Below are 23495 nucleotides of genomic sequence, written 5' to 3' on the forward strand. Positions count from 1 at the left end.
GAAAAGCATCAAATAATTATACGATACATAAAAGAAGTATTTAATGGATGTTAAAATGATGAAATCACATAACCCGCAATGGTATGAACATGGTACGTATAATAACCTAACGTAAGCATCACTTGAAAACCAACTTAAGAGGATCCTTCTTTTACGTTTCTTATACCTATGTCGGAGATGACCTAAATTGATCAAAATAAGATTACATTAAAAAACTGCCTTTTAGATTAGTTGCAGCAGATAAAAAAAAATCAAATTTATTTAATTATAGTTTAACATGCAAAAAATAAAGTTTATTTTGCATATAGTATTAATGACAGTTTGCAAGATGTTAAAGAAAAGGACGGAATGCAATTTGGATCACAAACCCGTAATAGGACATGGTAAACATAAAAAGAGTGAAAGCGAAGAGGATCCGAAAGTTCGCATAGTTTTACATTCCCTCACCATTGGTCCAAACAACGAATTAGGACCTCATATCATATATAACACAACATTCTACACTTCCTCACTTTCAAACTCTCCATACCCTTATCGTTCTCCATCACTGCACATCAACGACTTACTGCATTCATTCATTGGTGGTGAATTGTGAGCAGAGATCAGAAGCACAATGCGTAGAATATTACAACAGTACGTGGATACGAAAAGCGATACTGTAGTTGATAGTTTAATTGATTCCGATCTAAACGAGCTAAAGCTTGCGGCCAAGAAGCTCCTCCACGATGCAACCCTGGTAGGAGGCAAAGCCTTTGGCGGTTCTTTCTTTAAATGGCTCGCTTCCTTCGCTGCCATGTAAGTTCAAATTTCTTGCCTCTTAAAAATATAAGATTAATATTTATGTTAATTTAATTGAGTTCTTAGACAAATATTTGTTTCAGTTATTTGCTGATACTGGATAGCACAAACTGGAGGACGAATATATTGACAGCGTTATTAGTGCCTTATATATTTTTCAGCTTTCCTGAATCGCTGTTCTCCTTTTTAAGGTGACCATGACATTTATAGTTTCTCTTTCTTTTGTTATCGCTTTACAAAATATACATTGATTTAGTATAATCGTTCAGAGGTGATGTGGGAAAATGGATTGCATTCGTCGCAGTTGTGCTGAGGCTTTTCTTCCCTAGACATTTTCCTGGTATGCTTAACTATTTCTAAGCCTTGTTTCAATATGCATGATCAATTTTGCATAACTAGTGTCGTAAATGACGTGCAGATTGGCTGGAAATTCCTGGTTCAATGATTCTTATTTTGATAGTAGCCCCCGACATATTTGCTCAGAAATTAAGGAATAACTGGATTGGATTAGCGATTGATCTTTTCATTGGTTGTTACCTTCTACAAGAACATATCAGGGCTTCTGGTGGATTCAGAAATTCTTTCACACAGAAACATGGAATATCAAATACTCTTGGCATCCTCCTCCTCATTGTCTATCCTATTTGTGCATTCATTATCCATTAAGTATAAGGCATCATTGACATCAAAGAAAAAAAATACAAGACATAGCAGTTGGTGATGATGTAATCTGTTAGAAAAATAAAACTTTAGATGGTGAAGTTTGTTACTAGTCTTCACAAAATAACTCCATTATCACACCTATGTAGAATTTAACATAATTTCCCTCGGCAGTTCTGAACATTCAGCGAATCCTCTCCTGCAAAATTTATTTTGAACACTATTTTGGAATATTAAGGCAAAAAATAGCTAATAACTAATTTTCTTGAATTTTCATGGATGGAAAAAAAATTGAATTCTGTATACTTTTTTAGTCTTTATTTGTTTAGTAAAGAATCGGTAAACTTTTGTGAATAAAATAAATAATAATTTTAAAAGACGCAAACATTGAAAGCACGGAATATTATTATTACATAAAAAATTATGTATGATATATTACCATTTTAATTTTTACATAGATAAATCGAAATATATATGTTAATTAAACATTAGTGTGTAATTTGAAATTGATTTGAGTAATTACGTTTTTTTTTACATTTCAACTAAAGGTTTGAAACTTTAAATTGTTGATAATTTTCCAAATATGTGGGTTAAAATAGACATTGATGTTAAATCAATATTTTTATAAACATGATCCATTTTATCAGTCAATTTTTGAATTATTCTATAAAATTTGGGATTATAATATACTATTCTATCAAAGTTTATGAGAGTAAGAGTTTGAAACTAAAAAACACATTAAAAGATTCTCGTAATAGTTGCAATAGCTTGAGGTTTCGTATCAAAGCAAGGTTTATGGCAAAACCTTTGCCATGTTTTTAAATTTGTTGCGATTATTCTTTTTTAGGATTTTTTTTTATTTGTGCTTTTTCTTGCGTTTGATCCCTCACCTGACATTGTTGACATTGGAGAAAGTGTTGCATTGCACTTTTTGGTGCAAAAGATCTCGGAGCATCATCACTGTGATCTTTCGAGGCTATGTCGGAATCACTTTAAAGTGTTTGATATTTCTTTTGTGTACTCGTATAAATTAATGTGAAAAAGACTTGTTATACTGATTAAAAAACATTTTTTATACTGATTATAAAATTAGTATAAAAGTATAGGATATAAAAAATTTCTACTTTTTATAATGGTTCCAAAATTGATGTAAAAGTTACTACTTTTTATACTGGTTAAAATTGATGTAAAAATTACTACTTTTTATACTGGTTAAACACGTAGTCGATATGAAAAAATATTTTATACAACAAACCCATCATTCAACCACCTCGCAACACACTAATGTTGAATACAACACCACCACCTAAACATCTCTCTATGTGAACCAACCAACCATAGTACCAACTTCTTTTCTCTATCACCTCTCGTCATTGAAACTACCTAATGCAGATCGAAGTATAACTAAGACACGCCATCTTTCACATATTTGCACATTATGAGTTTCTCCCTACAAAAATATCATTGTTACCACTAGAAACGTCGTCATAGAACCCTACACCACAAAGATGACTACCATCACACGACCCACGAGCAACTAAAGAACATAACCAAGATTTAACAACCTTGTAAACTCTCATTATCACACTCGCAAATCTTACTTCACCAGTCACTACAAGAAAAATTAATGTTATATCAATGTCAAAATTTATCGATAATTCGATAAATTAAAATTATTAAAGGTTTACCAACATTAAAAATCCATCGTTAAATTTTACCAACGATTTTCCTGTTTTATCAGTCATTATCGATAAATTTTTCCATCGATAAATTCATCAGTAATTACTCATAAAAAAATTTGTCAATAAAGTTCTTGGGTAAATGTTCATCTTTTTTTCTCATTCCTTTTTCTTTTCTCTTTTAGGGTTTTATATTTTTGGCAGTGAAGCACACCATAACAATGCTTGCGAACCTGCAAAGAAACCCAAAACCCAATCGCCTACCCCAAAACCCTATATCGCACTATTCTATTTCGCTTCGCCACCGTTCCTTCCCGCAACTCCAAGAATCATCATAGAACCATGAGCCACCACAACCATGTCTGCCTCTGCACTGACCACCAAGTCAATAACGTTGAAAAATATACATCACACAATGACACACCTATATCCCCTTTATGGTGCCACTATCAAAAACCACTGCAGATCGCAAATTCGTCCTTATGTCACCACCAGTAAACCACCACTGCCCTCCATGGCGAACTCTAACCACGAGCACCACAACCAAATCTCCTCAACACGACGAACCATTGTGCCTCGTCATGGAAGAAACAAAATTTTCGCACTTCCTCATCAATTTTGGATAAAATTTTCCATAACTATATTTCTAAAAACTGATTTCCGGTGACCCATTTACTCACCAGTTCACCCCACTTTGAAAAGCTCACTTCATACCTGGCTATTACCTTCAACCACTTCAACCATGTGCCCGCTTTTTCTTCAAAGACCAACGCTCCTTCATCAACTCAACAATGTTAAAATGCACCAACTAATTAACAACCTTCTCTAATAACGAAGCACCGTTCCTTCTGTTGTTTTCTTTCATTGACACACATTTCAAATAAAAGTTTGAAGGATACTAAATGATGGGATGCAGGAAAAAGAGTGATAGGGTGCAGGAAGTAATTTCCAATTTTCATCTATTTGTTAGGCCCAACGCGTTTTAAATTAAAGTATGGCCCATACTTTTTATACTCTCCATTTTGCTTTCTGTATCCTTTGCCTAATATTTTAATTACAAAAGAGTAAAATAAAAATTATTTTTAAAAATTTATTCTTTATAATCTAAAAATTATATTATATTAAATATTTTTCATAAAATGTAAAGAAAGAAATGATAATTTATGATGAGAGAAAATAAGAGTATTTTGGAAGTATTAAAAAAACGTGAAATATATGTAAATGTAACGAACTTTAAGACGATCAGGCCCATTCAACTCGTGGGCCAGTAAATGAAGCCATTAAACCCTTACGGCTGTGCCAAACCCTAAATCTTCCTTCACAGATCCAAACGCCTATAAAAGCGAAACTGTGATCCCTCTTTAGCAATTCAGTTGCGCAGGAAGCATGAACAAAGTTTCACTTTTTAAAATTTTGTTGTTATTTTTAGTCTATTTTGTATTTTGTATTTATGTGTTCGATTTACTTGATTAGATTTAGTTTATACTGTTTTGTGAATCGCTTTTTCGGTGAACTTACGGTGAAGGTGTGGTTTTCTCGGTGATGATCAAATAATGATGACGAGTCCGATCTAATCCATTCTTACAATTCTGACGACAAATCGAGGCATTTGTCTGAGAGGATTCCACTCTTCCCTTCCATTAAGCTATTTAATTTATTTTTCTTGAATTCATCTAAATTTTTTTTGGTGATTAATTGGCATGATGATGATAGTTTTGAATAGATTCATATGATGAATCTAATCCTCCTACTCATTCTGAATGCCGGTTATGTAATTATTTTTCAACTGTGTAGCGCTGATGGTATGGATGGTGTGTGGAGTGTTGAGTTTTTCAAGGTTTTGTTTCAAACGCAATCAAGCCTGATCATATTTTTGAGTCTTTTGCCTGTTTTGGTTGGTGATTTCATTTATGTGAGTTACTTTTATGTCTCTGAAGAAGAAATAGGATGATGAATGTTGAAACTTCTACTGGATTTTGCTATGGTAACTGCTGTTTGCATGGTGGAGTTGTAATTATCTTGGAGTTGTAATTATCCACACCAGTAGGAAGGAGATACTGATAATATTTATTAATCATATTTTCCATTTTTTTTTAATTGTAACAAATTTAATAAATTATAAAATAACTATTCTTAATAAAATATTAAAATAAGTAATTTGTATCACTTTTTTATTATATAAATATTTTTTAATTAAATATTAATTATTTCAATTAAGAAAGTTATTAAAAAATAGAATTTAGAAAATGTTTTTATTATTATTTATATACCTATATTTAACTATATTTTTTTGTGTTGATATTTATTTTCTAATTTTACTTTTTTAATAAATATTTTTTAAAATTAAAATATTTGTTTAATTACTTGTATTTTTAAAGTAATTATTTTTTAAAATTTAAGTTTTTTTTTTTCAATTTAAATGTTTTCTAGACTTAATTATTTATTTTAATCATAAAACTTTTTATAAAATAAATAAAATTTATTTCTGTAACTGTATATAAATGAACTTTTCTTTTTGGTTACAACAACTTTTTTATTTTATTTTTCACTTTAAATAAAATTATTATAGATTTAAAATAATTATGTGTTTTTATAAATGATTAATGATTTGAATTTAGATAGGTGGTTATTAAATAGTAATCATTTTAATATAGTAGCATAAATAAAAAATTAACTTTGAATAAAAATAAGATGTTCTTGGGTTTAAATTAATTTTTAGAAGAAAATGTTTTTGACATATTAAATTGATTAAAAGCAAGCATAAGAAATGATGGTAAAAGTAAAAAATATATATATATATATATATATATATATGTATTTTTTTTTTTGAAAGTTTATTTGACAATTTTTAAGTATTTGTTTAATAACAAAAAAATTTAGTTATTTAAAGCTTTTTATCTTGTTTTGGTTGGTGAATATCACTAGAAATTATATTGAACACATGTCAATGTGAAATTGGGTTCATATAAATTTTTATGGTCTCATAATCATATTTAATTATGATATAGGTTTGCTAAACAACTAAATCAGCCCTGGTATCAATCATTGGTAATATAAGAAACCCAACACATATAATTCCCCAAACCCTAAATGATGTTGTATACTTTTATTGATCACAAAAGTTATGTGAGAGTCTATATTAAAAAAACGATTTAGCAATGGTTGCAAAAATAAGTTTGTGTCCTACTTAAATGTATGTTATATTGATATTATTTGTAAATACAAATACCTTATGTAATTATAATGCATTCAAAAAAATAATTGATACAAACAATTTTAAACCAAACTATCTTTTTCACAATATCACTGATAATTGAAGCACATTGGTGGAGGTGAATCAATGGAGTTAGTGAGAGGTGTAAGAGAAGAAAAGGAAAGAAAAGTGATGAAATGTTAATGCATTTTGTGCAATAGAAAAAAACAAATCGTACAATAACAATTATATGACTAAAAACTATTGTGTATAGTTACAATTAAAAACCAATCATGGTTGAATATGATGATAATTTAAAACTATTATAATGTACATATAATAATTACAAAACAATCATCATATTTTTTAATGTTAATTACAAAAAGCTTTATATTTTTAAAAAACCGTTTTACAATAGTGTATGTATAAGGATAAATGCTACTCAAATTTTGTCAAATATAAGACAGTTAACCAAAATTTGTATTTAATAATTAATTATGAGAAGTAAATCCTTTTGTATGGGATAAGGTTACATGAGATTTATACACTGATGCAAAAATTGAATGTTCATTATATATGTACAAAACATATAGGAATCAAAGTTGGATTAATTGGGCACATATAACTTATGTGTACATAGAACAATATTGAAACCCTAAACATACATACATGTATATGCGCTAATGCATATTATATAGAAAAGAGTTTAAAGTGTTGATAAAATATATGTTCAAAGTATGAATCATCATATTACAAGGTGAAAGAAAATTGTCAAGACAAAATTGCTAAGAATTTATTTACTAATCCAAATTATACTAAAAACTTTACATAACATGTATATGAGAGCCAATGTGATGAATTGTTTTATCATTTGACTAATTATTTGCAATGAAAGATGAGTTTCCATAATTTAGAAATGAATTGAAAAATCTAGGGTTTGAACTAATTACAAATGGAATGAATCTATTATAATTCATTTGACAACTATGAAATTGAAAGACAAACATACAACAACAATTGTACGGTGATAAAGAGAAAATATAATTATTTTCTTCCATATATTAATCGGTAAATTTTTTTTCAATAAATAAATTATTGTCAAACTTTTATAATTCTTACAATAATCATCTTCAACACAAGCATTTTGATAATTATTTATGTTCTTATATGATCATAGCATTAGATGATTTTACTTGATATCACATAAGAAATCCCTCTAATACTTTAAATAAATAGTAAATTTGTAATAAAAAATTATTTTTACACCTATTACATTAACATTATATAACTTTAACTAATACACTTTTTTTTTATTTGTGTCTACTCCAGAAATAACATTTTAAAGCACATATTAAATTTATGATTGTAAAAGCTTGCATAAACAAGCCTCAATGTGTTCAATTCCAATATATGCATATTACTTTTACATTTTTGTATGTTAATTAATTGTATTAAACTCTTTCTTATTGAACTTAGTCTAATAAACAAACTAAAGGCATGAATGCAAATATCATTGAACACAACATAGGAAGATTATTATGTAAACTAAAATTAAAAAAGATAAGAGCAGGCTATTCACTTTATTTGACCAATTCATTATTAAATTAATTATTTTTTGTCATAGATTAATATAAAATTATTAAATATTATGATTTTTTACGAAGATATAATTGTTAAATTTTAATGCACTTAATTACCTTAAAATCACTTTGAAAATATATTTAGTTAATACCTATAATACTTTAGGACCCTTGATGTATTTAAAAGACTTTTTACATTTCATAGTTTTAATGGATGTAGTGTTAGAATTCAGGTCCGATCCTATTTTTTATTCATCTCCACCTAATCAATATCTTATTTATTTGATATTAATGTACAATTAATAAGTAAATTATAATATTTTCGTTAAAAAATTTAAATTAATTTTAATAACATTAATGGAGTATCAATAAATATGATATAGATAATGAATAAGGAATATTCATATGAAAATAATAGTTTAGAGTCCCGATAAAAGAAAAAAAAGAAGAATATATACTTTAGTTTAGGATCTTATATTTTTTAACTAGAACATTTTGATAGCCAGTGCAAGATAGGTCAAAATGGTCATGTTCATTTTTTTTAAAGTTAATTATTCTCTTAAAGAATGAGGACAATTATAGACAATATCATAAGAAAAAGGAGATGAAGCAAATATGATGATTCAACGAGTTATTGTCTAGATAAACAAGTTTTTATCGAGTATGTGAAGTTTTGAGGAAAGAGCTTATGGATTAGAGTTGCTAATGGAAAGGTAATGCAAAAAAATGAAATATTGTTAATATTCATTTTAATATTTGGTGCAAATAAAGGGAGCGTGTTTAAACTCATAAAATAGAAAATCTTAATCCCTTATTCAAAGTAAAAGATTTAATCTTAATTATGCGATAACGACCTTAATTGTTTTATCAAAGTAGAAGAGGCGACCTTAATTGTCCAATGTTTTAGCCAAAGTTATGTAAAGTTTTTCGATTATTATCCGAATTATTTAGTTAAAAAGGAAGTAATTTATCAAGTATGCAAAGGTTTTTCTTTTGTCAAAATAAAAAGTAGGTTTATTAAGTAGGTGTTCAACTATTTAACAAAATTACCTTGTATTAGTCCATTGATTCCCATTGGTAAAAAGTATAGTTAAGTCTAACTAAACAAAATAGTAAGAAAATATAGAAATAAGTTAACAAAGTCAAGACAAAAAGATAATTATGATGTCAAACCCGATTTTGATTAATATACTTGAGATGAGAGATGATTCTTGAAATATATAGATCGTTGAAAGCTCGTCTTAAACTTCAAACCCTAAATATAACTTACCTTGAGGTATAAATGTTGGGAAACAAAGAATATGAGCAGCCTTTGGGTTGAAAAGCCTTAGACTGAGGGATTGTGTAATGTTAGGACTTAGGTTAATCCTATCTTCTAGTCGGTCTCCAGCTGACCAGTAATATATCTTATATTAATATACATTTATGAGTGAATTCTTATATTGTCATTAAGGATATAAAAAAAATTCATCTGAATAATTTTTTTTGACAAAATATCAAATTAATACTTGTAGATAATGGTACAAATATATTTAATTACCCATTTGCTAATAGGGTAGGTACATGTACTATGATATTCTACACACTACTTGCTTATACTTATTTTTCTTAAATTTTTTTTAGAAAATAATTATTAGTGAGTTTTATTTTAGTATTTTTTTTATCATTAAGTGATCAAAATAAAGCTACTAGTGATAAAAAAATAATTATTGATTTTTTTAAAAAAATTTTGACTTCATATGTTTATATTTTTTTTATTTAAATCTATAAAATTGATGTTATTTTCAAAAAGATTAATTTTTTAAAATTTATATTTTGGTAAAATCATTCAAATTTGAATTGCATTAAAATTTTAGTAAATAATTTAATTTGAATTATAATTTAAAAATAATTGTTTATTTAATTCTACATTTTAAAGATTAGGTTTTAAGTAACTTTATTTAAAATTGAAAAATATATATATAAAAAAAACTTGCAGATATTTTTTTATGGATACTCGATAGATAAAGGGACAAGTAACTAGCAAATTCTTTTAGATGGGTCGGGTTATTATCCCTAATCTCCGTTAATTACTTTTAATAATACAATAAATTTAGATAATAAATAGAAAATATTAAAAAAATTATTTATATATAAGATTAAACAAAAGTAATAATAAAGACAAGAATACACTAAATATTTTAACTTAAATATATTTTTAGTCATTTAATTTTTAATAAAAATTGAAAATAATTTATTTTCAAAACTTTGACCTAATTTAATTTATTAAACAAATTTTGTTAAATTTATTTGATATTTTAAATGTTATTTGAAATGTCAAATAAACTTAATAAAAATTTATTAGAAAAACTAAATTTACATTTTTCTAAAATTAAAAATTAAATTGGACCAAAATTTTAAAGATAGATTAATTCTAATTTTCATTAAAAATAAAGAAATAAAAAAATATTTAACTTATATTTTAAATTAAAGTCTTTATAATTTTTTAGTAAACCACTTACATTTGATTAATGAATAATTTTGATTATATACTTTAATGAAATTCTAGTAATGATTTTAAAGGATCCTTGAATTGTACAAGTTAAGGTAGTTATTAAATTCAACCAGTATTAAGATAAAATACATACGCCAATGTTTATTATTACAAGCATCATATCACCAATTCAACGACCATTAAAACTAATAGCTGTCTTTGAAAAAAATAGTGGTCGCAAGTAGTAGGAAAACAACAAATATAACAATGCTATATATTCCAATCATAGTCCTTTCATGACAATTGTAAATAACAACTAACCTTGAAAGTCTCCAACAGTTATCAATCATGAACATGATTTAAACTATCGTGTTTTCAGTGACAGCTCATCAACAACAAATTAAGATAAAAAGGTTAAAACCTTGTTTTTTTTTTCAGTGGTATATAAAAATTGCACTGAATTAAATCATACAATTAATGTTTATCGATATATGCGTATCACATTCACCCTAAATTTATTGATTAATATGTAGATTGAAATGATGTCATAATAACTTATCAAGATTAATATTGATCCGTGTATGATATTTACACTAAAAACTATTAATTACTATTGGCTAAAATATTTTTTATCTTCTAATTTGTATAAAAAAATTAGTTAAATTTCTAATTTTTATTTAATTTAATTTATTTTTTAAAATATCTAATTAGATCCGTTATATTTTCATTAAATTTATGTTAGAATTTATATATTAAATCACTCTACTTAAATGTTTAAATATTTAAATTAATTTTAATTTTTAAACGATGATTTGATGTATAAATTTAACAAAAATTTAACATTAATCTAATAGATCTGATTGGATCATTTTAAAAAATTAAAAAATAATTTGAATAAAATAAAAATTAAGAATATAATTAAGTTTTTTTTATAAGAATTAAAGGATTTTTATTTTTTAAATACAAAGCGCTGAGAACATTTTACAGGTACACTTCCCAATGATTAAATAAGAAAACTGAAATTTAATAGTTACATTTTTTATACTTAATATATACTTTGTTTCTTATCTGAATTAATAAAAAACCATTAATTGCATAATAAGCATATTTACATTTTTTTCACAAGGTGAAAGGAATTAAAGATAAACTACTAAAATATTTTCTATAATTAACATTAAAAGGGTATCCTTAATTATCTAGATAACTTAGTATTTATATTTATAATTTTAATACTTTCTTTCATTGTAGTTTTAATGAATACATTTCTTAATATTTGTAATATATTATTGGTTGAAATATTAACTAAAATTAAAAAAAAAGTAGTTTATAACCAATGTCTAATTAAGTTTATATTACAAAATACTGAATAATAAAAATATTTACATTATTTTGTAATGTTAAGGGGGCTAAGTTCAAGTACTACGCGCGCTATTTTCTATATTTATTAAAACGAGTTACTTCAAAAGCTTATTTGATTATTTATTCATTTTTAAACTCTTATATATATATATATATATATAATTTTTAATTAAAAAGACTGTGATAATTATAATGATTATGCATTGTACTAATATGGTCTTCATTTGTGTTCTAAAATTTTTATATGAAACAAAGAGTAATATAAATAATAAACCACGTTAACTTTTAAGCGTATGATTACAGTCTTTATCCTTAATTTTTATTATTACATATAAAAAATACATGTTGTAAAATGTTGCTATAAAGCCTATTCTTTTATAAAAAAAATAATATAAAAAAAGTAAAATATATGTTTGAAATTTACATGACATATTTATAAAGACTATTTGAACGAGAATGAGATAGAAAGACAACATGCATGCATTAGAAACTGCATATAGTAGGAAAAAATTGATTGAGAAAAAACATTTATGATTCTTATACATAAAAAAACGTTGAGTTTGAAACCATTTAAAAAGTGTGGAGTTTTGATGAAGTTTGTTATATTGAATACCTTTACAATCGTCGAATTGTTTTGACTGCGAGACAGAGAAATACTGAGGAGAATAAAGATATACGTTACCACAGACTAAATTTTTTATTATTTTTATTTTCTGAAATATGTTTGATAACTAAAGATTATTTTGTGTTGGAAGAAACATATTCCTCGGGGGTAAAGGCTAACATAAACCATTATTAAAATATCGTATATTTTGGACCATGTTTCTGCTCAAACAAGGATTCGTGGTTTGTGTTTGGGATCCATGTTCGTGTTTATTTTTAAGCGTGTTAGTTTGTGGTGGATGTGATCCTAGTCACCAAAATGGTGACAGATAGTATCTTGATCCCAATTGAGAAGCTTGCAATGTGGCAAGCCACAGCAGCATCGGCATTAGCATGAGCCATCCAATAGGAGATTACCTTATCCTATCCGTTATCTTACTCACACCATAGCCACCAAATAATTGTACTCTCTCCACTCTCCAAAAACACTTACAAACTGCTTTCTTTCAAGACCTCACACACACAAACACTGAGGAATTGGTGGCAATGGCAGCGTCACTACAACCAGCCGCTACTTTCATGCAAGCCACCAAGTTGGGCAGAACCAACACTTTGCAGCTAAAGTCCCCTCACTCCATTTCAAAGGCTTTTGGTTTGGAACCTGCTGGAGCTAAGCTTTCATGCTCCCTTCAGACCGACCTTAAGGACTTTGCTCAAAAGTGTGTTGACGCAACCAAAATTGCAGGATTCGCCCTTGCCACCTCTGCTCTTGTTGTCTCTGTACGTGCTCTTCTTTTCTACCAATTTCATAACCTATTCTATCATTAACTGTTACATGAACTTCCCCACAATTTTACTCTCATATTTTCTATTTTGTATACCAAAAAACTTGTATACCATGTTGTTTGTTGGGAAGTCCCACATGATAGTAAAGTTCAAGGTTAGGCCTAAGAGCACCCATGTTCATCTTTCTTATGGAATGCTGAATTTTTTTTTTCTTTTCTTCTTTACGTTTTAGTAGGATACATCAGATGAACATCTCTGGCTTGTAAGTAGTAACAGTCCATTTAATTAAGGATGTGGTTGACAAATGTTGCACAGAAACCATGAATGATTTTATTCGCCAGTAGTTTAATTTTGTCTTGTGATGAATATTCATCATAAGATATCTACTGATTTATGAAGCCAGGCCACTGCCAGTGCCAAGCATAGTAATTAACCTTGTAAATCCCAACTTAGAATATTCATCGGTCAAGTCAGTCCTCGTGTAACATGTTATGAAGACTAGTTTCACCGTCCTAATACACTCATTCAGGACTAATTTACTGATTGTATGCACATATGTTCTACTTTTCAATACACTCATTTTAGATTTATTTTTATTATAGGATGAAATTTATTAGAATTCAGCAGATCATATTGTTTAGAGTCTAAGACATGGCCTTGTGAGTTCTTATAGATTTTAAACAAAAGTAGAGTGAGCTAACTGATGGGTATTTTAGAAAAGGTGGTCTGAACAAAAGTGATATTGTATGTTTAAAGAACTAATTTGACTGAGGTATTAAAACCTTCAGGGGGCAAGTGCTGAAGGTGTTCCAAAGCGGCTAACCTTCGACGAAATCCAGAGCAAGACCTACCTGGAAGTGAAGGGGACTGGAACAGCAAACCAGTGTCCAACCATTGAAGGTGGAGTGGACTCATTTGCCTTTAAGGCAGGCAAATACAACGCCAAGAAGTTATGCCTTGAGCCTACTTCATTCACAGTGAAGGCTGAGGGTGTGGCCAAGAACGCCCCACTAGAGTTCCAAAACACAAAGCTCATGACACGTTTGACCTACACTCTTGATGAGATCGAGGGACCCTTTGAGGTGTCTCCCGATGGCACAGTCAAGTTTGAGGAGAAAGATGGCATTGACTACGCAGCCGTGACGGTTCAGCTACCTGGTGGCGAACGTGTGCCCTTCCTCTTCACCATCAAGCAGTTGGTGGCGTCAGGGAAGCCAGAGAGCTTTGGGGGGCAGTTTCTGGTGCCATCATACCGTGGAAGCTCTTTCTTGGACCCCAAGGGAAGGGGTGCTTCCACAGGTTATGACAATGCTGTTGCTTTGCCTGCTGGTGGAAGAGGAGATGAGGAAGAACTTGCAAAGGAAAACAACAAAAGTGCCTCGTCATCCACGGGAAAAATCACCTTGAGTGTGACCAAGACCAAGCCTGAGACTGGTGAGGTTATTGGTGTGTTCGAGAGTGTTCAGCCATCTGACACTGATCTGGGAGCAAAGGCCCCAAAGGATGTCAAGATCCAGGGCGTCTGGTACGCTCAACTTGAGTCATAGAGTGTTTCTTTCATGCTTTGTTTTGTGTTTTTTGTTGGCTCAGATTTTGTTGTGACTCCATCGTGTTGCTGCATTATCCCTTGACCCAACTTTCCTAGCACTACTCAGAGTACTGTCATGGTTGTATATTATTATATCGACCTCCAATTACAATGCTTAAAGTTTCAAGGTTTAAATTGATGGCGTGTGTGAGTTTTGGAGCCTAAGTTCTTAGTAGTTGCAATTGCATCGTATAATATGCTTCGTTACATATAATATGTTAGTAACCAAGGAAACACTGCATTTGAAGAGGATTATAACTGACCTCTGCAGAGAACTCATCTTTTTCCATCCTATGAACTTGAATAGGATACTATTCATGTTCTATATTCGGTTGATTGACCACAAGCATATGTGCTTACTTTCTCAGTTTTCAGTCGGAGAAATTATCAAACAGTTTATGATCATCATGATCTATTTTCAACTAAGTTATGTAATTAGACTGTAGCATATTGGCAGGGGTATTAGACAGACAAACAGTACCCAAATTGCTGAAATATAGCATCAACTAGGATGGTCAATGAAATACTACAATTCATTTAGCATCTCCTTTTAGATCACGATAATCTACAGAACATAAGGGGTCTTTTAGGCAAACGAATGGTTGTTCGATCTACCATGTTCTAGTGAAATGATTTATTTTTATATTTTGTTTGCAATGTTTTAAAATGGAACTGTTATTTAACTGATTAGTTGGATGGTTTGACATACCGATATTAATAAATTTATTTAATAATTAAATAACATAGAATAATATTATAAAATATAATACTATGATTGTATGATGCTAAAAATTAAAATAAAACATAAATGTATAGAATATTAACATTTAAAGTACATACAAAAGTTAAGATGAAGAATGATATAGAATTTATATTAAAAGCTTATTCAGGTGTAAAATTTTTTTATTAAGTATTTTTATACTTTTTTTGTCATGTAGTTTAATATTTTCATCATATGGATGATAGTTATTTTATCTCATCATCTTATTATATATGTATTTGTTAAAAATTTTGAAATTCTTATTCTGTATGCATTTGTTAAAATTTGTGAAATTCTGTTAAAACGTGTGACTTTTATTATTTTTATTAAAAATATTTTAAAGGTCATTATGTTTGTTTTTTTGTTTTTACATCTTAGAGGTCATTCTTTATTACCATTGATAGAACTATCTTTATTATATAAATTATTTTTAATAAAAATAATAAAAGTTACTCACCATTTTACATTTATAAAAAAAATTATAAATAGGATTAACAAAATAAAAAATAGATACATGAAAGCTCTAACATATTACTTACCAACAAAATTGAAATTACAAATAAATTGAAACTATATCTAGGATATAAACCCCAACCTAATCGACTCAACTAACCTTTTATGGCCTTATTGCGTAGAGCTTGACTTGTGAGTTCAGCAATTACTTCAGTGTTTTATTTTATTTTGTCTTTGTAGCATTAATTGGTGTAGAATTTATATAAGATATGTGGGTCGTGACGGGTGTGTGTTGTTACAGTTTCTCAAAATAGTTTTGTATAACTTTTAATGTTTAACTGTTTACTTATAAGTAACCAAGTTTATTAAATTATTTTTACAAAACTAATTGATAAGAAATTTGCTTACCTAAAACTGACATAACAAATAGAATGGATTCAATTGACTATTTATATATTACAGGACTGTTACAGTATCAAAAGTTTTATTACAACCTTGTATAAAATAAATAAAAATCATATTATAATATTATCGTCGTTAACTTTTTTAATCAGCAGAATGTAATAACAAACTATATTACAATAGTATTGTCGTTAACATTTTATTAAAGGAGTCTCTTTGGTACGAAGAGACCGAAGGCAATTAAGAACATTTATAGCAAAATCCTATTCTAAAATTTATTTACAAAAATTGTTCTAAAGATGAGCATATAAGCACTACAAGCAAGGTTAATAATATGAATTATTGAGTTAAAAGTGTATATAAAATGTCTTCATACCAAATCACCTTTTGAAAAAATTAACCTTCGAACTCAACAAGTTTCCTATTATGATTTTTTTATTATCAGATATGTTGGTCGTAAATGTTCTTTTAAGAAAAGTATTATAATTGAACTAAGTTTACTTCTATTTTTTCTCCTCCTACCAATAACTCATTTATACTAATCTTTTGTGAATGCCTCCAACACATGACAAGTTCAATAATCTTTTGTGAATGCCTCCAACACATGACAAGTTCAATAACACATGATAAGCTTGGTAATATCAGTAGTTTGACAATAGCTCAACAACATATGATGATGATCCTATCAACAAGCTTAGCGGCACATGATAAGTTCGATAAAATCAACAATTCGACAACAATTCAGCTACAACTTGACAACACATGATGATGATCTTATCAGCCTCCATCAAGTTGAGAATAGATATTTTGTAGTCCCAGATTAGAACAGAGAGTTTGGAAAGATGGAGGAGGTAAGTGTTTAGTTAAAATATGAGCAATTGGCAAGGATGTTGAAATAGAAAGTTATTTGATCAATCACGCAACAATCTTTTCATGAACGAAATGGCAAGGTAAGGGTTTAGTTAAAATATGAGCAATTGGTAAGGATGCTAAAATAGGAAGTAATTTGACCAATCGCGCATCAACCTTTTCATGAACGAGATGGAAATCAATCTCGATATGCTTGGTCCACTCGTGGAAAATCATATTAAAAGCTATTTGTATCGCACATTGGTTATCATAGTAAACAAGTGTTGAAGAAATGAGAGGAAGCCGGAAATCGTGAAGCAGGAAGGTTAAGCATTGGAGTTCACAAGCCGTGCTTGCAAGAAATCACTACTCTGCCTCAGAGGAACTAAGAGAAACAATGTGTTGTTTCTTGGATCACTAGGATATAAGGGACTTACCTAGATAAATAGTGAACCTAGTGATAAAGCATCACGTAACAGGGCATGTGGCCTAATCAGAGTTGTAGAAAGCTTTAAGATGAAGAGTTGATTTGCGATAAAGAAAAATGCTAAAACTAGGGATACTTTTATGGTATCTAAGAACATGAGTAGCAACTTGTTGATGAGAAAAGTTGGGTACGGAAACATACTGACTGAGATGGCTGATGATGAAGGTTATATCAGGACGAGTGGTGGTAAGATAGATGGGCTTTCAATAAGACAACGATAAGAGGTCGTTGTCAACATCATTCAGAGGTTGAGTAGTAGCTAGAGAGGATTGTTTAGGAACCATAGGAGTGGGCACAGGTGAACTATCAAGTAAGCTGGTTTTAGCAAGCATATCAAGGACATACTTACGTTGGCTAAGATGAATACCTTTGGAGTTGCAAGAAACCTCAAGACCAAGGAAATATGTCAAGTCTACAAGGTTCTTGATACGAAAAAAAGAATGAGGTTGGTGATGCGTCGAGTTTCCTCACTGTTATTTCTAGTGATAATGATGTCGTTGGTGTAGATGAGAAGTGTCGTGATTTTGTCATTAATGTGTTGTAGAAAAAGAAAGTGATCAGAAAGACATCATTTGTAATTATGGAAAAGTGTAAAATGGTGTAGCTACCATTTACGATCCACTTGCTTGAGACCATATAATGATTGTTGCAATTTGCAAACTTGATTTTGGAAGAGGTTTGAAGGCTAGGCAAAATCTTCATGTAGACATCTTCTTAAAGATCACCATATAGAAAAACATTATTGACATCCAATTATTTAAGTAACCAATGTTGAGAGGCAACAATGGCTAAAAGGAAAAGGACAATTGTAAGTTTGGCAACCAGTACAAAGGTGTCAAGGAAGTCTAAACCTTAAAGGTTATATCCTTTGGCGACAAGCTGTGACTTGTAACGATCCACACATAAGAGTTATATTTTATTTTGAAAATCCAGCGACAACCAATAGTAGGCTTCTTGTGTCGAAAATTTGTTAATACCTAAGTGTTATTAGCTTCTACAATGTCAAGTTCATCATGGTAACAACCCACTTGGATTGTTTGGAGATTAGACTCTGATACCATTGTGGGATCTCATAGCTTTATGAAAAAGACAATGGAAAAAGAGAAGAATAACATGTGTCTGAAATTACATAATAAAGTAATCAAAAGGAAAGGAAAAGAAAGAATATATAAGATATGAGACATAACAGAAAAAACCGAAAAAAGACATATATTATAAGACTCGACAATACATGACAAACTCGACATCACATGATAAGTTCGGTAACATCAACAACTCGATAATAGCTCCACAACAACTCGACTACCAATGACAACTTAACAACAACCCAACAACAACTCGATAATACATTATGATATTATAAGTATATGCCTCCAGCTTTTAACCTCTTCTCTTACAATTATTTTTTTGAGTCTTTGGTATTCAATTATTAATAACCCTAAATGTTTTTCCACCCAATTTTTCTTTGTTTCTCTCAACAACAACGAATATTGGTATACAAAGTTCCTTTCCAAAGTTGTTGTATATGCTTCCTTGCCAGCATTCCATCCGTTTCCCCTGGTCACAAAATATTTCGTAATGTGACTTCTAGCCTTATTATTGGTTTGAACCATGTTAACTTCATCTCTACGAAAGGAATATATATCACCTCCATTTTTTTTATGAACTCATTAAAATCTCTTTGCATCTTTCACAAATTGTTTTTTACTCTTTCATCTCATACATAAGAACCAAATATTGTTGTTTGATACGGCCATTAAATTCCTTCACTTCTCCATTAAGAATTTCTTTGTAGGACATAAATATTTATTATGATAACTCTCTTATTTCTTTCCTTCCTTCCTTCCAAATCTCTTCCATCCAGGAACCTTACCGTCTGAATGATTTTTGTATATACACAAAGTAATATTCCTGTCATATTTTCTTATGGATTCATGTACCATTTTGGCTATTCAAACCACCAAAGTTTATGCTCAATAACTTATTTTTTGTTTTTTTTTTCCATGTATACACGTAAGTTGAAATTCTTTCACCACGTAATTTTTAACACTTCCATTTTACTTCGGTCTATGTCGGCCAGCTAAACAGGTAAAATCCTTGTTTTAAATTAAAAAAAAACAATTTTAAAAAAACAATTTTAGTATTAATTATTTTAGGTTCTTAATTTTTTTAAATGTTAAATGCTTTAAACCTTAAAAAAATGTCTCAAAAGTTCAAAAAATAATTTTTAAATAAAATTATGATAAAAAGATTTCATTCTTAATTCTACTTTAGTCTTCCAAACTTCTTATCATCCTGATATATATTTATTAAAACTTAACTTCTCTCCTTCACATAATCTATTTATCTCTTCTCAACTTCCTCTTTGTCTTTAAAAATATCCTATTTTCTCTTATAAATAACTATTTTGACATCAGAATAGTAAAATAATAGATAATCTTTTTTTTATTATATAAACATTAAAAAAAACTAATTTACAATCACATTTTTCTCTTATTTCCATTTAACAACTCTATATAATAATAAAATATTGAATTAAAATATAAATTCAATCACTAAATAAAAAAAAACTAATAAAAATAGTTGTGAAGCTAGACTATAAATTCAAAAGGGTGTTATTAACCTATTCTGTAGAAGTAACTGACTATTTTTTAGATAAAATATAGTATTGTTGCACTACTATTTATTTGCATAATTTTATATATGTGTGAAATAAAAAAATTGAGTACATCTGTACAGTACGCAGTACATCTCCTGTTTAATCAGTAAATTTAATTCAAGTGTTTTTAATATATATTAGTTGGTTATATATTTAAAGAAAAAAATCTGTCAACCATATTGATCGTACAGGTTTTGGTCAGATTCCTGTTATGGGGGCACTGAAACTGGGTATCTATGCTAACTGTGTGTGTAAAAACTGAGAATTTTAAATGTTCGGTTTAATTGTACAGTGTGGTGTTAAAGTGAAGAAGTTACAACCCGGTTTGGTTTCATAGTTTTGGTTGTTATTTTTTAGGCAATTATTTGTAGTACAGTTTAGACAGAATGATTAAGTGCCACGTAAGCGAATCCAGCCAGGTACCGCGCCGACAAAACCATTGAACCTAATTCCAAACAAGAAGAAGAAAGAGAAGGAGCGGTTAAGAACCATCCACACCTACTTTATTTATCGCAAGAACTCATTCGCCTCTCCAATTGAGATTAGTCATCACATTATTTATTAATTATTGTTATTCATTTATGCCTTTCATACACTAATTCTTACCCTTACAATACACATCATACACAAACACTCTTACCCCGACCTTATTATTATTCTTAATACTACTCTGAAATCTTAAGGTGGTTCATGTTACGGGCATGTTTTGGGTTGAATTACCATGGTAGAATGGAGGAGCTGCCAGGGGCGTTTGGAAGCAGCGCCAGTTTGGCTCTCCGATTGGGTCAAACAGTTTTTTCCACAGCTTCCCTTCTATTCATGTGTTTGGATGTTGATTTCTACGGTTACACTGCTTTCTGGTATCTCTCTCTTTCTCTCTTTCTCTCTGTTTCTAACTTTGGTTTTGTCATGTTGTTCATCTTCTTCATATGCCCAATTGGGGGTCTTTTCTTATTCTTTCACTCACTGCTTCACCAAATTCGGTAACTTTTGCCGATTTCATCATGCCCCATTATCTGATTTTGTAAAGGGTAATTGATTTGGGGATGCTTTTGTTTCGTGATGTTGGAGTTTTATGCAAGAATTGAATTTGAGATCATGTATCTGTGCTTGTCATGAATTGTTTCAGAACCTAAGTGTTGGAGGATTTATGTGAGTTTGTGATTGGTGTGTCAGAGAGTGGTGTACCGTGGGCAAGAAACATGAGTAAAGGTAAGGGGGGGATTGTGGAAGAAAGTCAGTAAAATTGAGTGGCCTATTCAATTAATTTTGGGGGTTGCACACAGTTAATGAGTGGGTTTCTTGGTTATTACTCCCTTTTTCTTTCAAAGAATTGAAATAAATTTTCTTTACTTTAATTATTCTTTTATTTCTATATCGCAATAAATACATATATTTAAATCAATAAAAATGGTTAACTAATATCATCTTAGATTTTGAAAACAACGCTGAAATAAAAACAAATATCTTTAAAAAATTTATCCTTAAAAACAAATCGAGAGAATAACTGGTTAAAGAAAAAAAAAATCACATTTTGAAATGGTGAGTTCTTATCTGTTGCCGCTGACCCGTTTTTTTCAACTTTTGCATTGAAATGCCTTTATGAGACTTTAAAGAGGGTTATTGGAAACATTGAATATTATTAGGTTCTGATTTGTGGTTTGGGGAAGTGCACATGTTTATTGGTGAAGATAAATCAGATTGAATTGGCATGTAGAAAGTCGTTATATTTTTTTGGGGGCATTTAAGTAGAAAAGATAAAAATGAACTATTTCAAGTTGTCTTTTGTTGAAATGAAATCCTTTTGGATAATTGAGTGAATTTCAATGTTGACGGCACTGTTTTTCCGTTTTTCACTTCAATGTTTCTTATTTTCGTATTCCATATCCGTGTAGTGCAATTTTATCGCAATTATGATAACTATGATGCTGGCTTAATCGCTCTATATTTTCACTTCAACATGGTTTGAGAGTGATAACACGACATATTTCTTTGTGGAGTCGTTGTTCATGTATAAAGCTTGCAGAAGGTAAAAGATTTTGGTATACGCATGTTTTCCCAGTTTCAAAAGTTGCATTGGCAATGTCTGAGGGTTTATATCTTGTTTAGGTTATCTTGTAAGGATGTGCTTGAGTTGAGTTTTTACCTGTGTTTGTTTATGGTATTCACAGCTATTTGGTAACAGTCATGGGTTTGGTAATTCCCTGGAGCATAACACTGTTGGTTGTGGATGCATACTCTGTGTTTATAAAATGTTTACCCCTCCAACGAAGACTCGTAATGATAGTCTTTTTGGGAGACATGGTACGTGCAATTTGTGACCTCAAAAACTGTTTCCATGCTATACTAAAGCACTAATGATATTACAGTTTTTGTACACTCCAGATTTTGTCATATCTGTCATTAGCTGCAGCATGTTCAACAGCCAGTGTCACAGATCTGCTGCTCGATGCCGATCGATCCTATTGCCCAGCAAAGCTATGCGGTAGATATCAACTATCTGCTGCTATGGCCTTCTTGTCTTGGTTTCTTTCATCAGCCTCTTGTCTGTTTAACTTCTGGCTTTTCCCTTCTTTGTAAAATCTACCTTGCTTGCTGTTCATATGTGCTCTAATCAAAAGGGTGCAAATGACGAAGTCATTTGCTTTTGTAAAGATATTTTTTCTTTCCATGTGAATAAAATCATCATGACTATACCCAACAATGTAATAATTACTTTTCCCAGGCAAGAGAAATATCAAAATTCTTTGTCTTGGTTTTCTACTGCTTGCTACTTTTCGTCTCTATTTTAGATACTGATTGTAAGATATAAAGCCCCCATGCCTCCTGAGTGTTCTCGTATTGATATAGATACAGAAAGTTTATACATATATATATTCCTGCAAACTTCGGTGCACACACTCCAACACTTTGTCTATGAGATTATCTTATGCACACATTTTAACTGTCTTTGTTGCATCAGATGAGCATCATGCACTAACTTATTCCCATCAGAGTTGAACCTGTTATCACCCCTGGATGTAAATGTAATGAATACAATAACAAAGCTCTGAATAGAGCGTGCGTGGCGGTTACTTAAAGCAAAAAAAACTTTAATTGTGCAGTTTTTCTCATAATGTGACTAGTGATAACTGTCAGCTAGTAATCAGAAGAAAGTTTTTCCATT

The 23495-nt window shown here is 29.7% G+C and overlaps 3 protein-coding genes and 2 non-coding genes across 6 annotated transcripts; all 5 read left to right on the forward strand.

Annotated features, from left to right (window-relative positions):
- Nucleotides 1-536: 536 nt before the first annotated feature.
- On the forward strand, nucleotides 537-1464 carry LOC108319152 (cold-regulated 413 plasma membrane protein 2). The gene is made up of 4 exons (XM_017550190.2): nucleotides 537-795; nucleotides 882-989; nucleotides 1068-1138; nucleotides 1217-1464. The coding sequence occupies exons 1-4, from the start codon at nucleotides 614-616 to the stop codon at nucleotides 1462-1464; spliced, it is 609 nt and encodes a 202-aa protein (XP_017405679.1). The 5' UTR covers nucleotides 537-613.
- A 3207-nt stretch (nucleotides 1465-4671) lies between these two features.
- LOC128195110 (small nucleolar RNA SNOR75) lies at nucleotides 4672-4759 on the forward strand. The gene has a single exon (XR_008246683.1). It is a non-coding gene; the product is annotated as a small nucleolar RNA SNOR75 (small nucleolar RNA).
- A 73-nt stretch (nucleotides 4760-4832) lies between these two features.
- On the forward strand, nucleotides 4833-4897 carry LOC128195069 (small nucleolar RNA Z105). Its single transcript, XR_008246643.1, has one exon. It is a non-coding gene; the product is annotated as a small nucleolar RNA Z105 (small nucleolar RNA).
- A 7916-nt stretch (nucleotides 4898-12813) lies between these two features.
- Nucleotides 12814-14884, forward strand: LOC108319174 (oxygen-evolving enhancer protein 1, chloroplastic). The gene is made up of 2 exons (XM_017550215.1): nucleotides 12814-13125; nucleotides 13920-14884. Exons 1-2 carry the CDS (start codon nucleotides 12892-12894, stop codon nucleotides 14676-14678), a joined length of 993 nt encoding a protein of 330 aa, XP_017405704.1. The 5' UTR covers nucleotides 12814-12891; the 3' UTR covers nucleotides 14679-14884.
- A 5904-nt stretch (nucleotides 14885-20788) lies between these two features.
- On the forward strand, nucleotides 20789-23062 carry LOC108319155 (CASP-like protein ARALYDRAFT_485429). 2 transcript variants are annotated; one of them, XM_017550194.2, is made up of 3 exons: nucleotides 20789-21189; nucleotides 22501-22633; nucleotides 22699-22857. In XM_017550194.2, exons 1-3 carry the CDS (start codon nucleotides 21020-21022, stop codon nucleotides 22816-22818), a joined length of 423 nt encoding a protein of 140 aa, XP_017405683.1. In that variant the 5' UTR covers nucleotides 20789-21019; the 3' UTR covers nucleotides 22819-22857. The 2 variants fall into 2 exon arrangements, with proteins under 2 accessions (XP_017405683.1, XP_017405682.1); XM_017550193.2 differs by having other exon boundaries at nucleotides 20799-21189; nucleotides 22715-23062.
- Nucleotides 23063-23495: the final 433 nt, after the last annotated feature.

Source organism: Vigna angularis, chromosome 1, assembly GCF_016808095.1.
Source record: "Vigna angularis cultivar LongXiaoDou No.4 chromosome 1, ASM1680809v1, whole genome shotgun sequence".
Classification (NCBI taxonomy): Eukaryota; Viridiplantae; Streptophyta; class Magnoliopsida; order Fabales; family Fabaceae; genus Vigna; species Vigna angularis.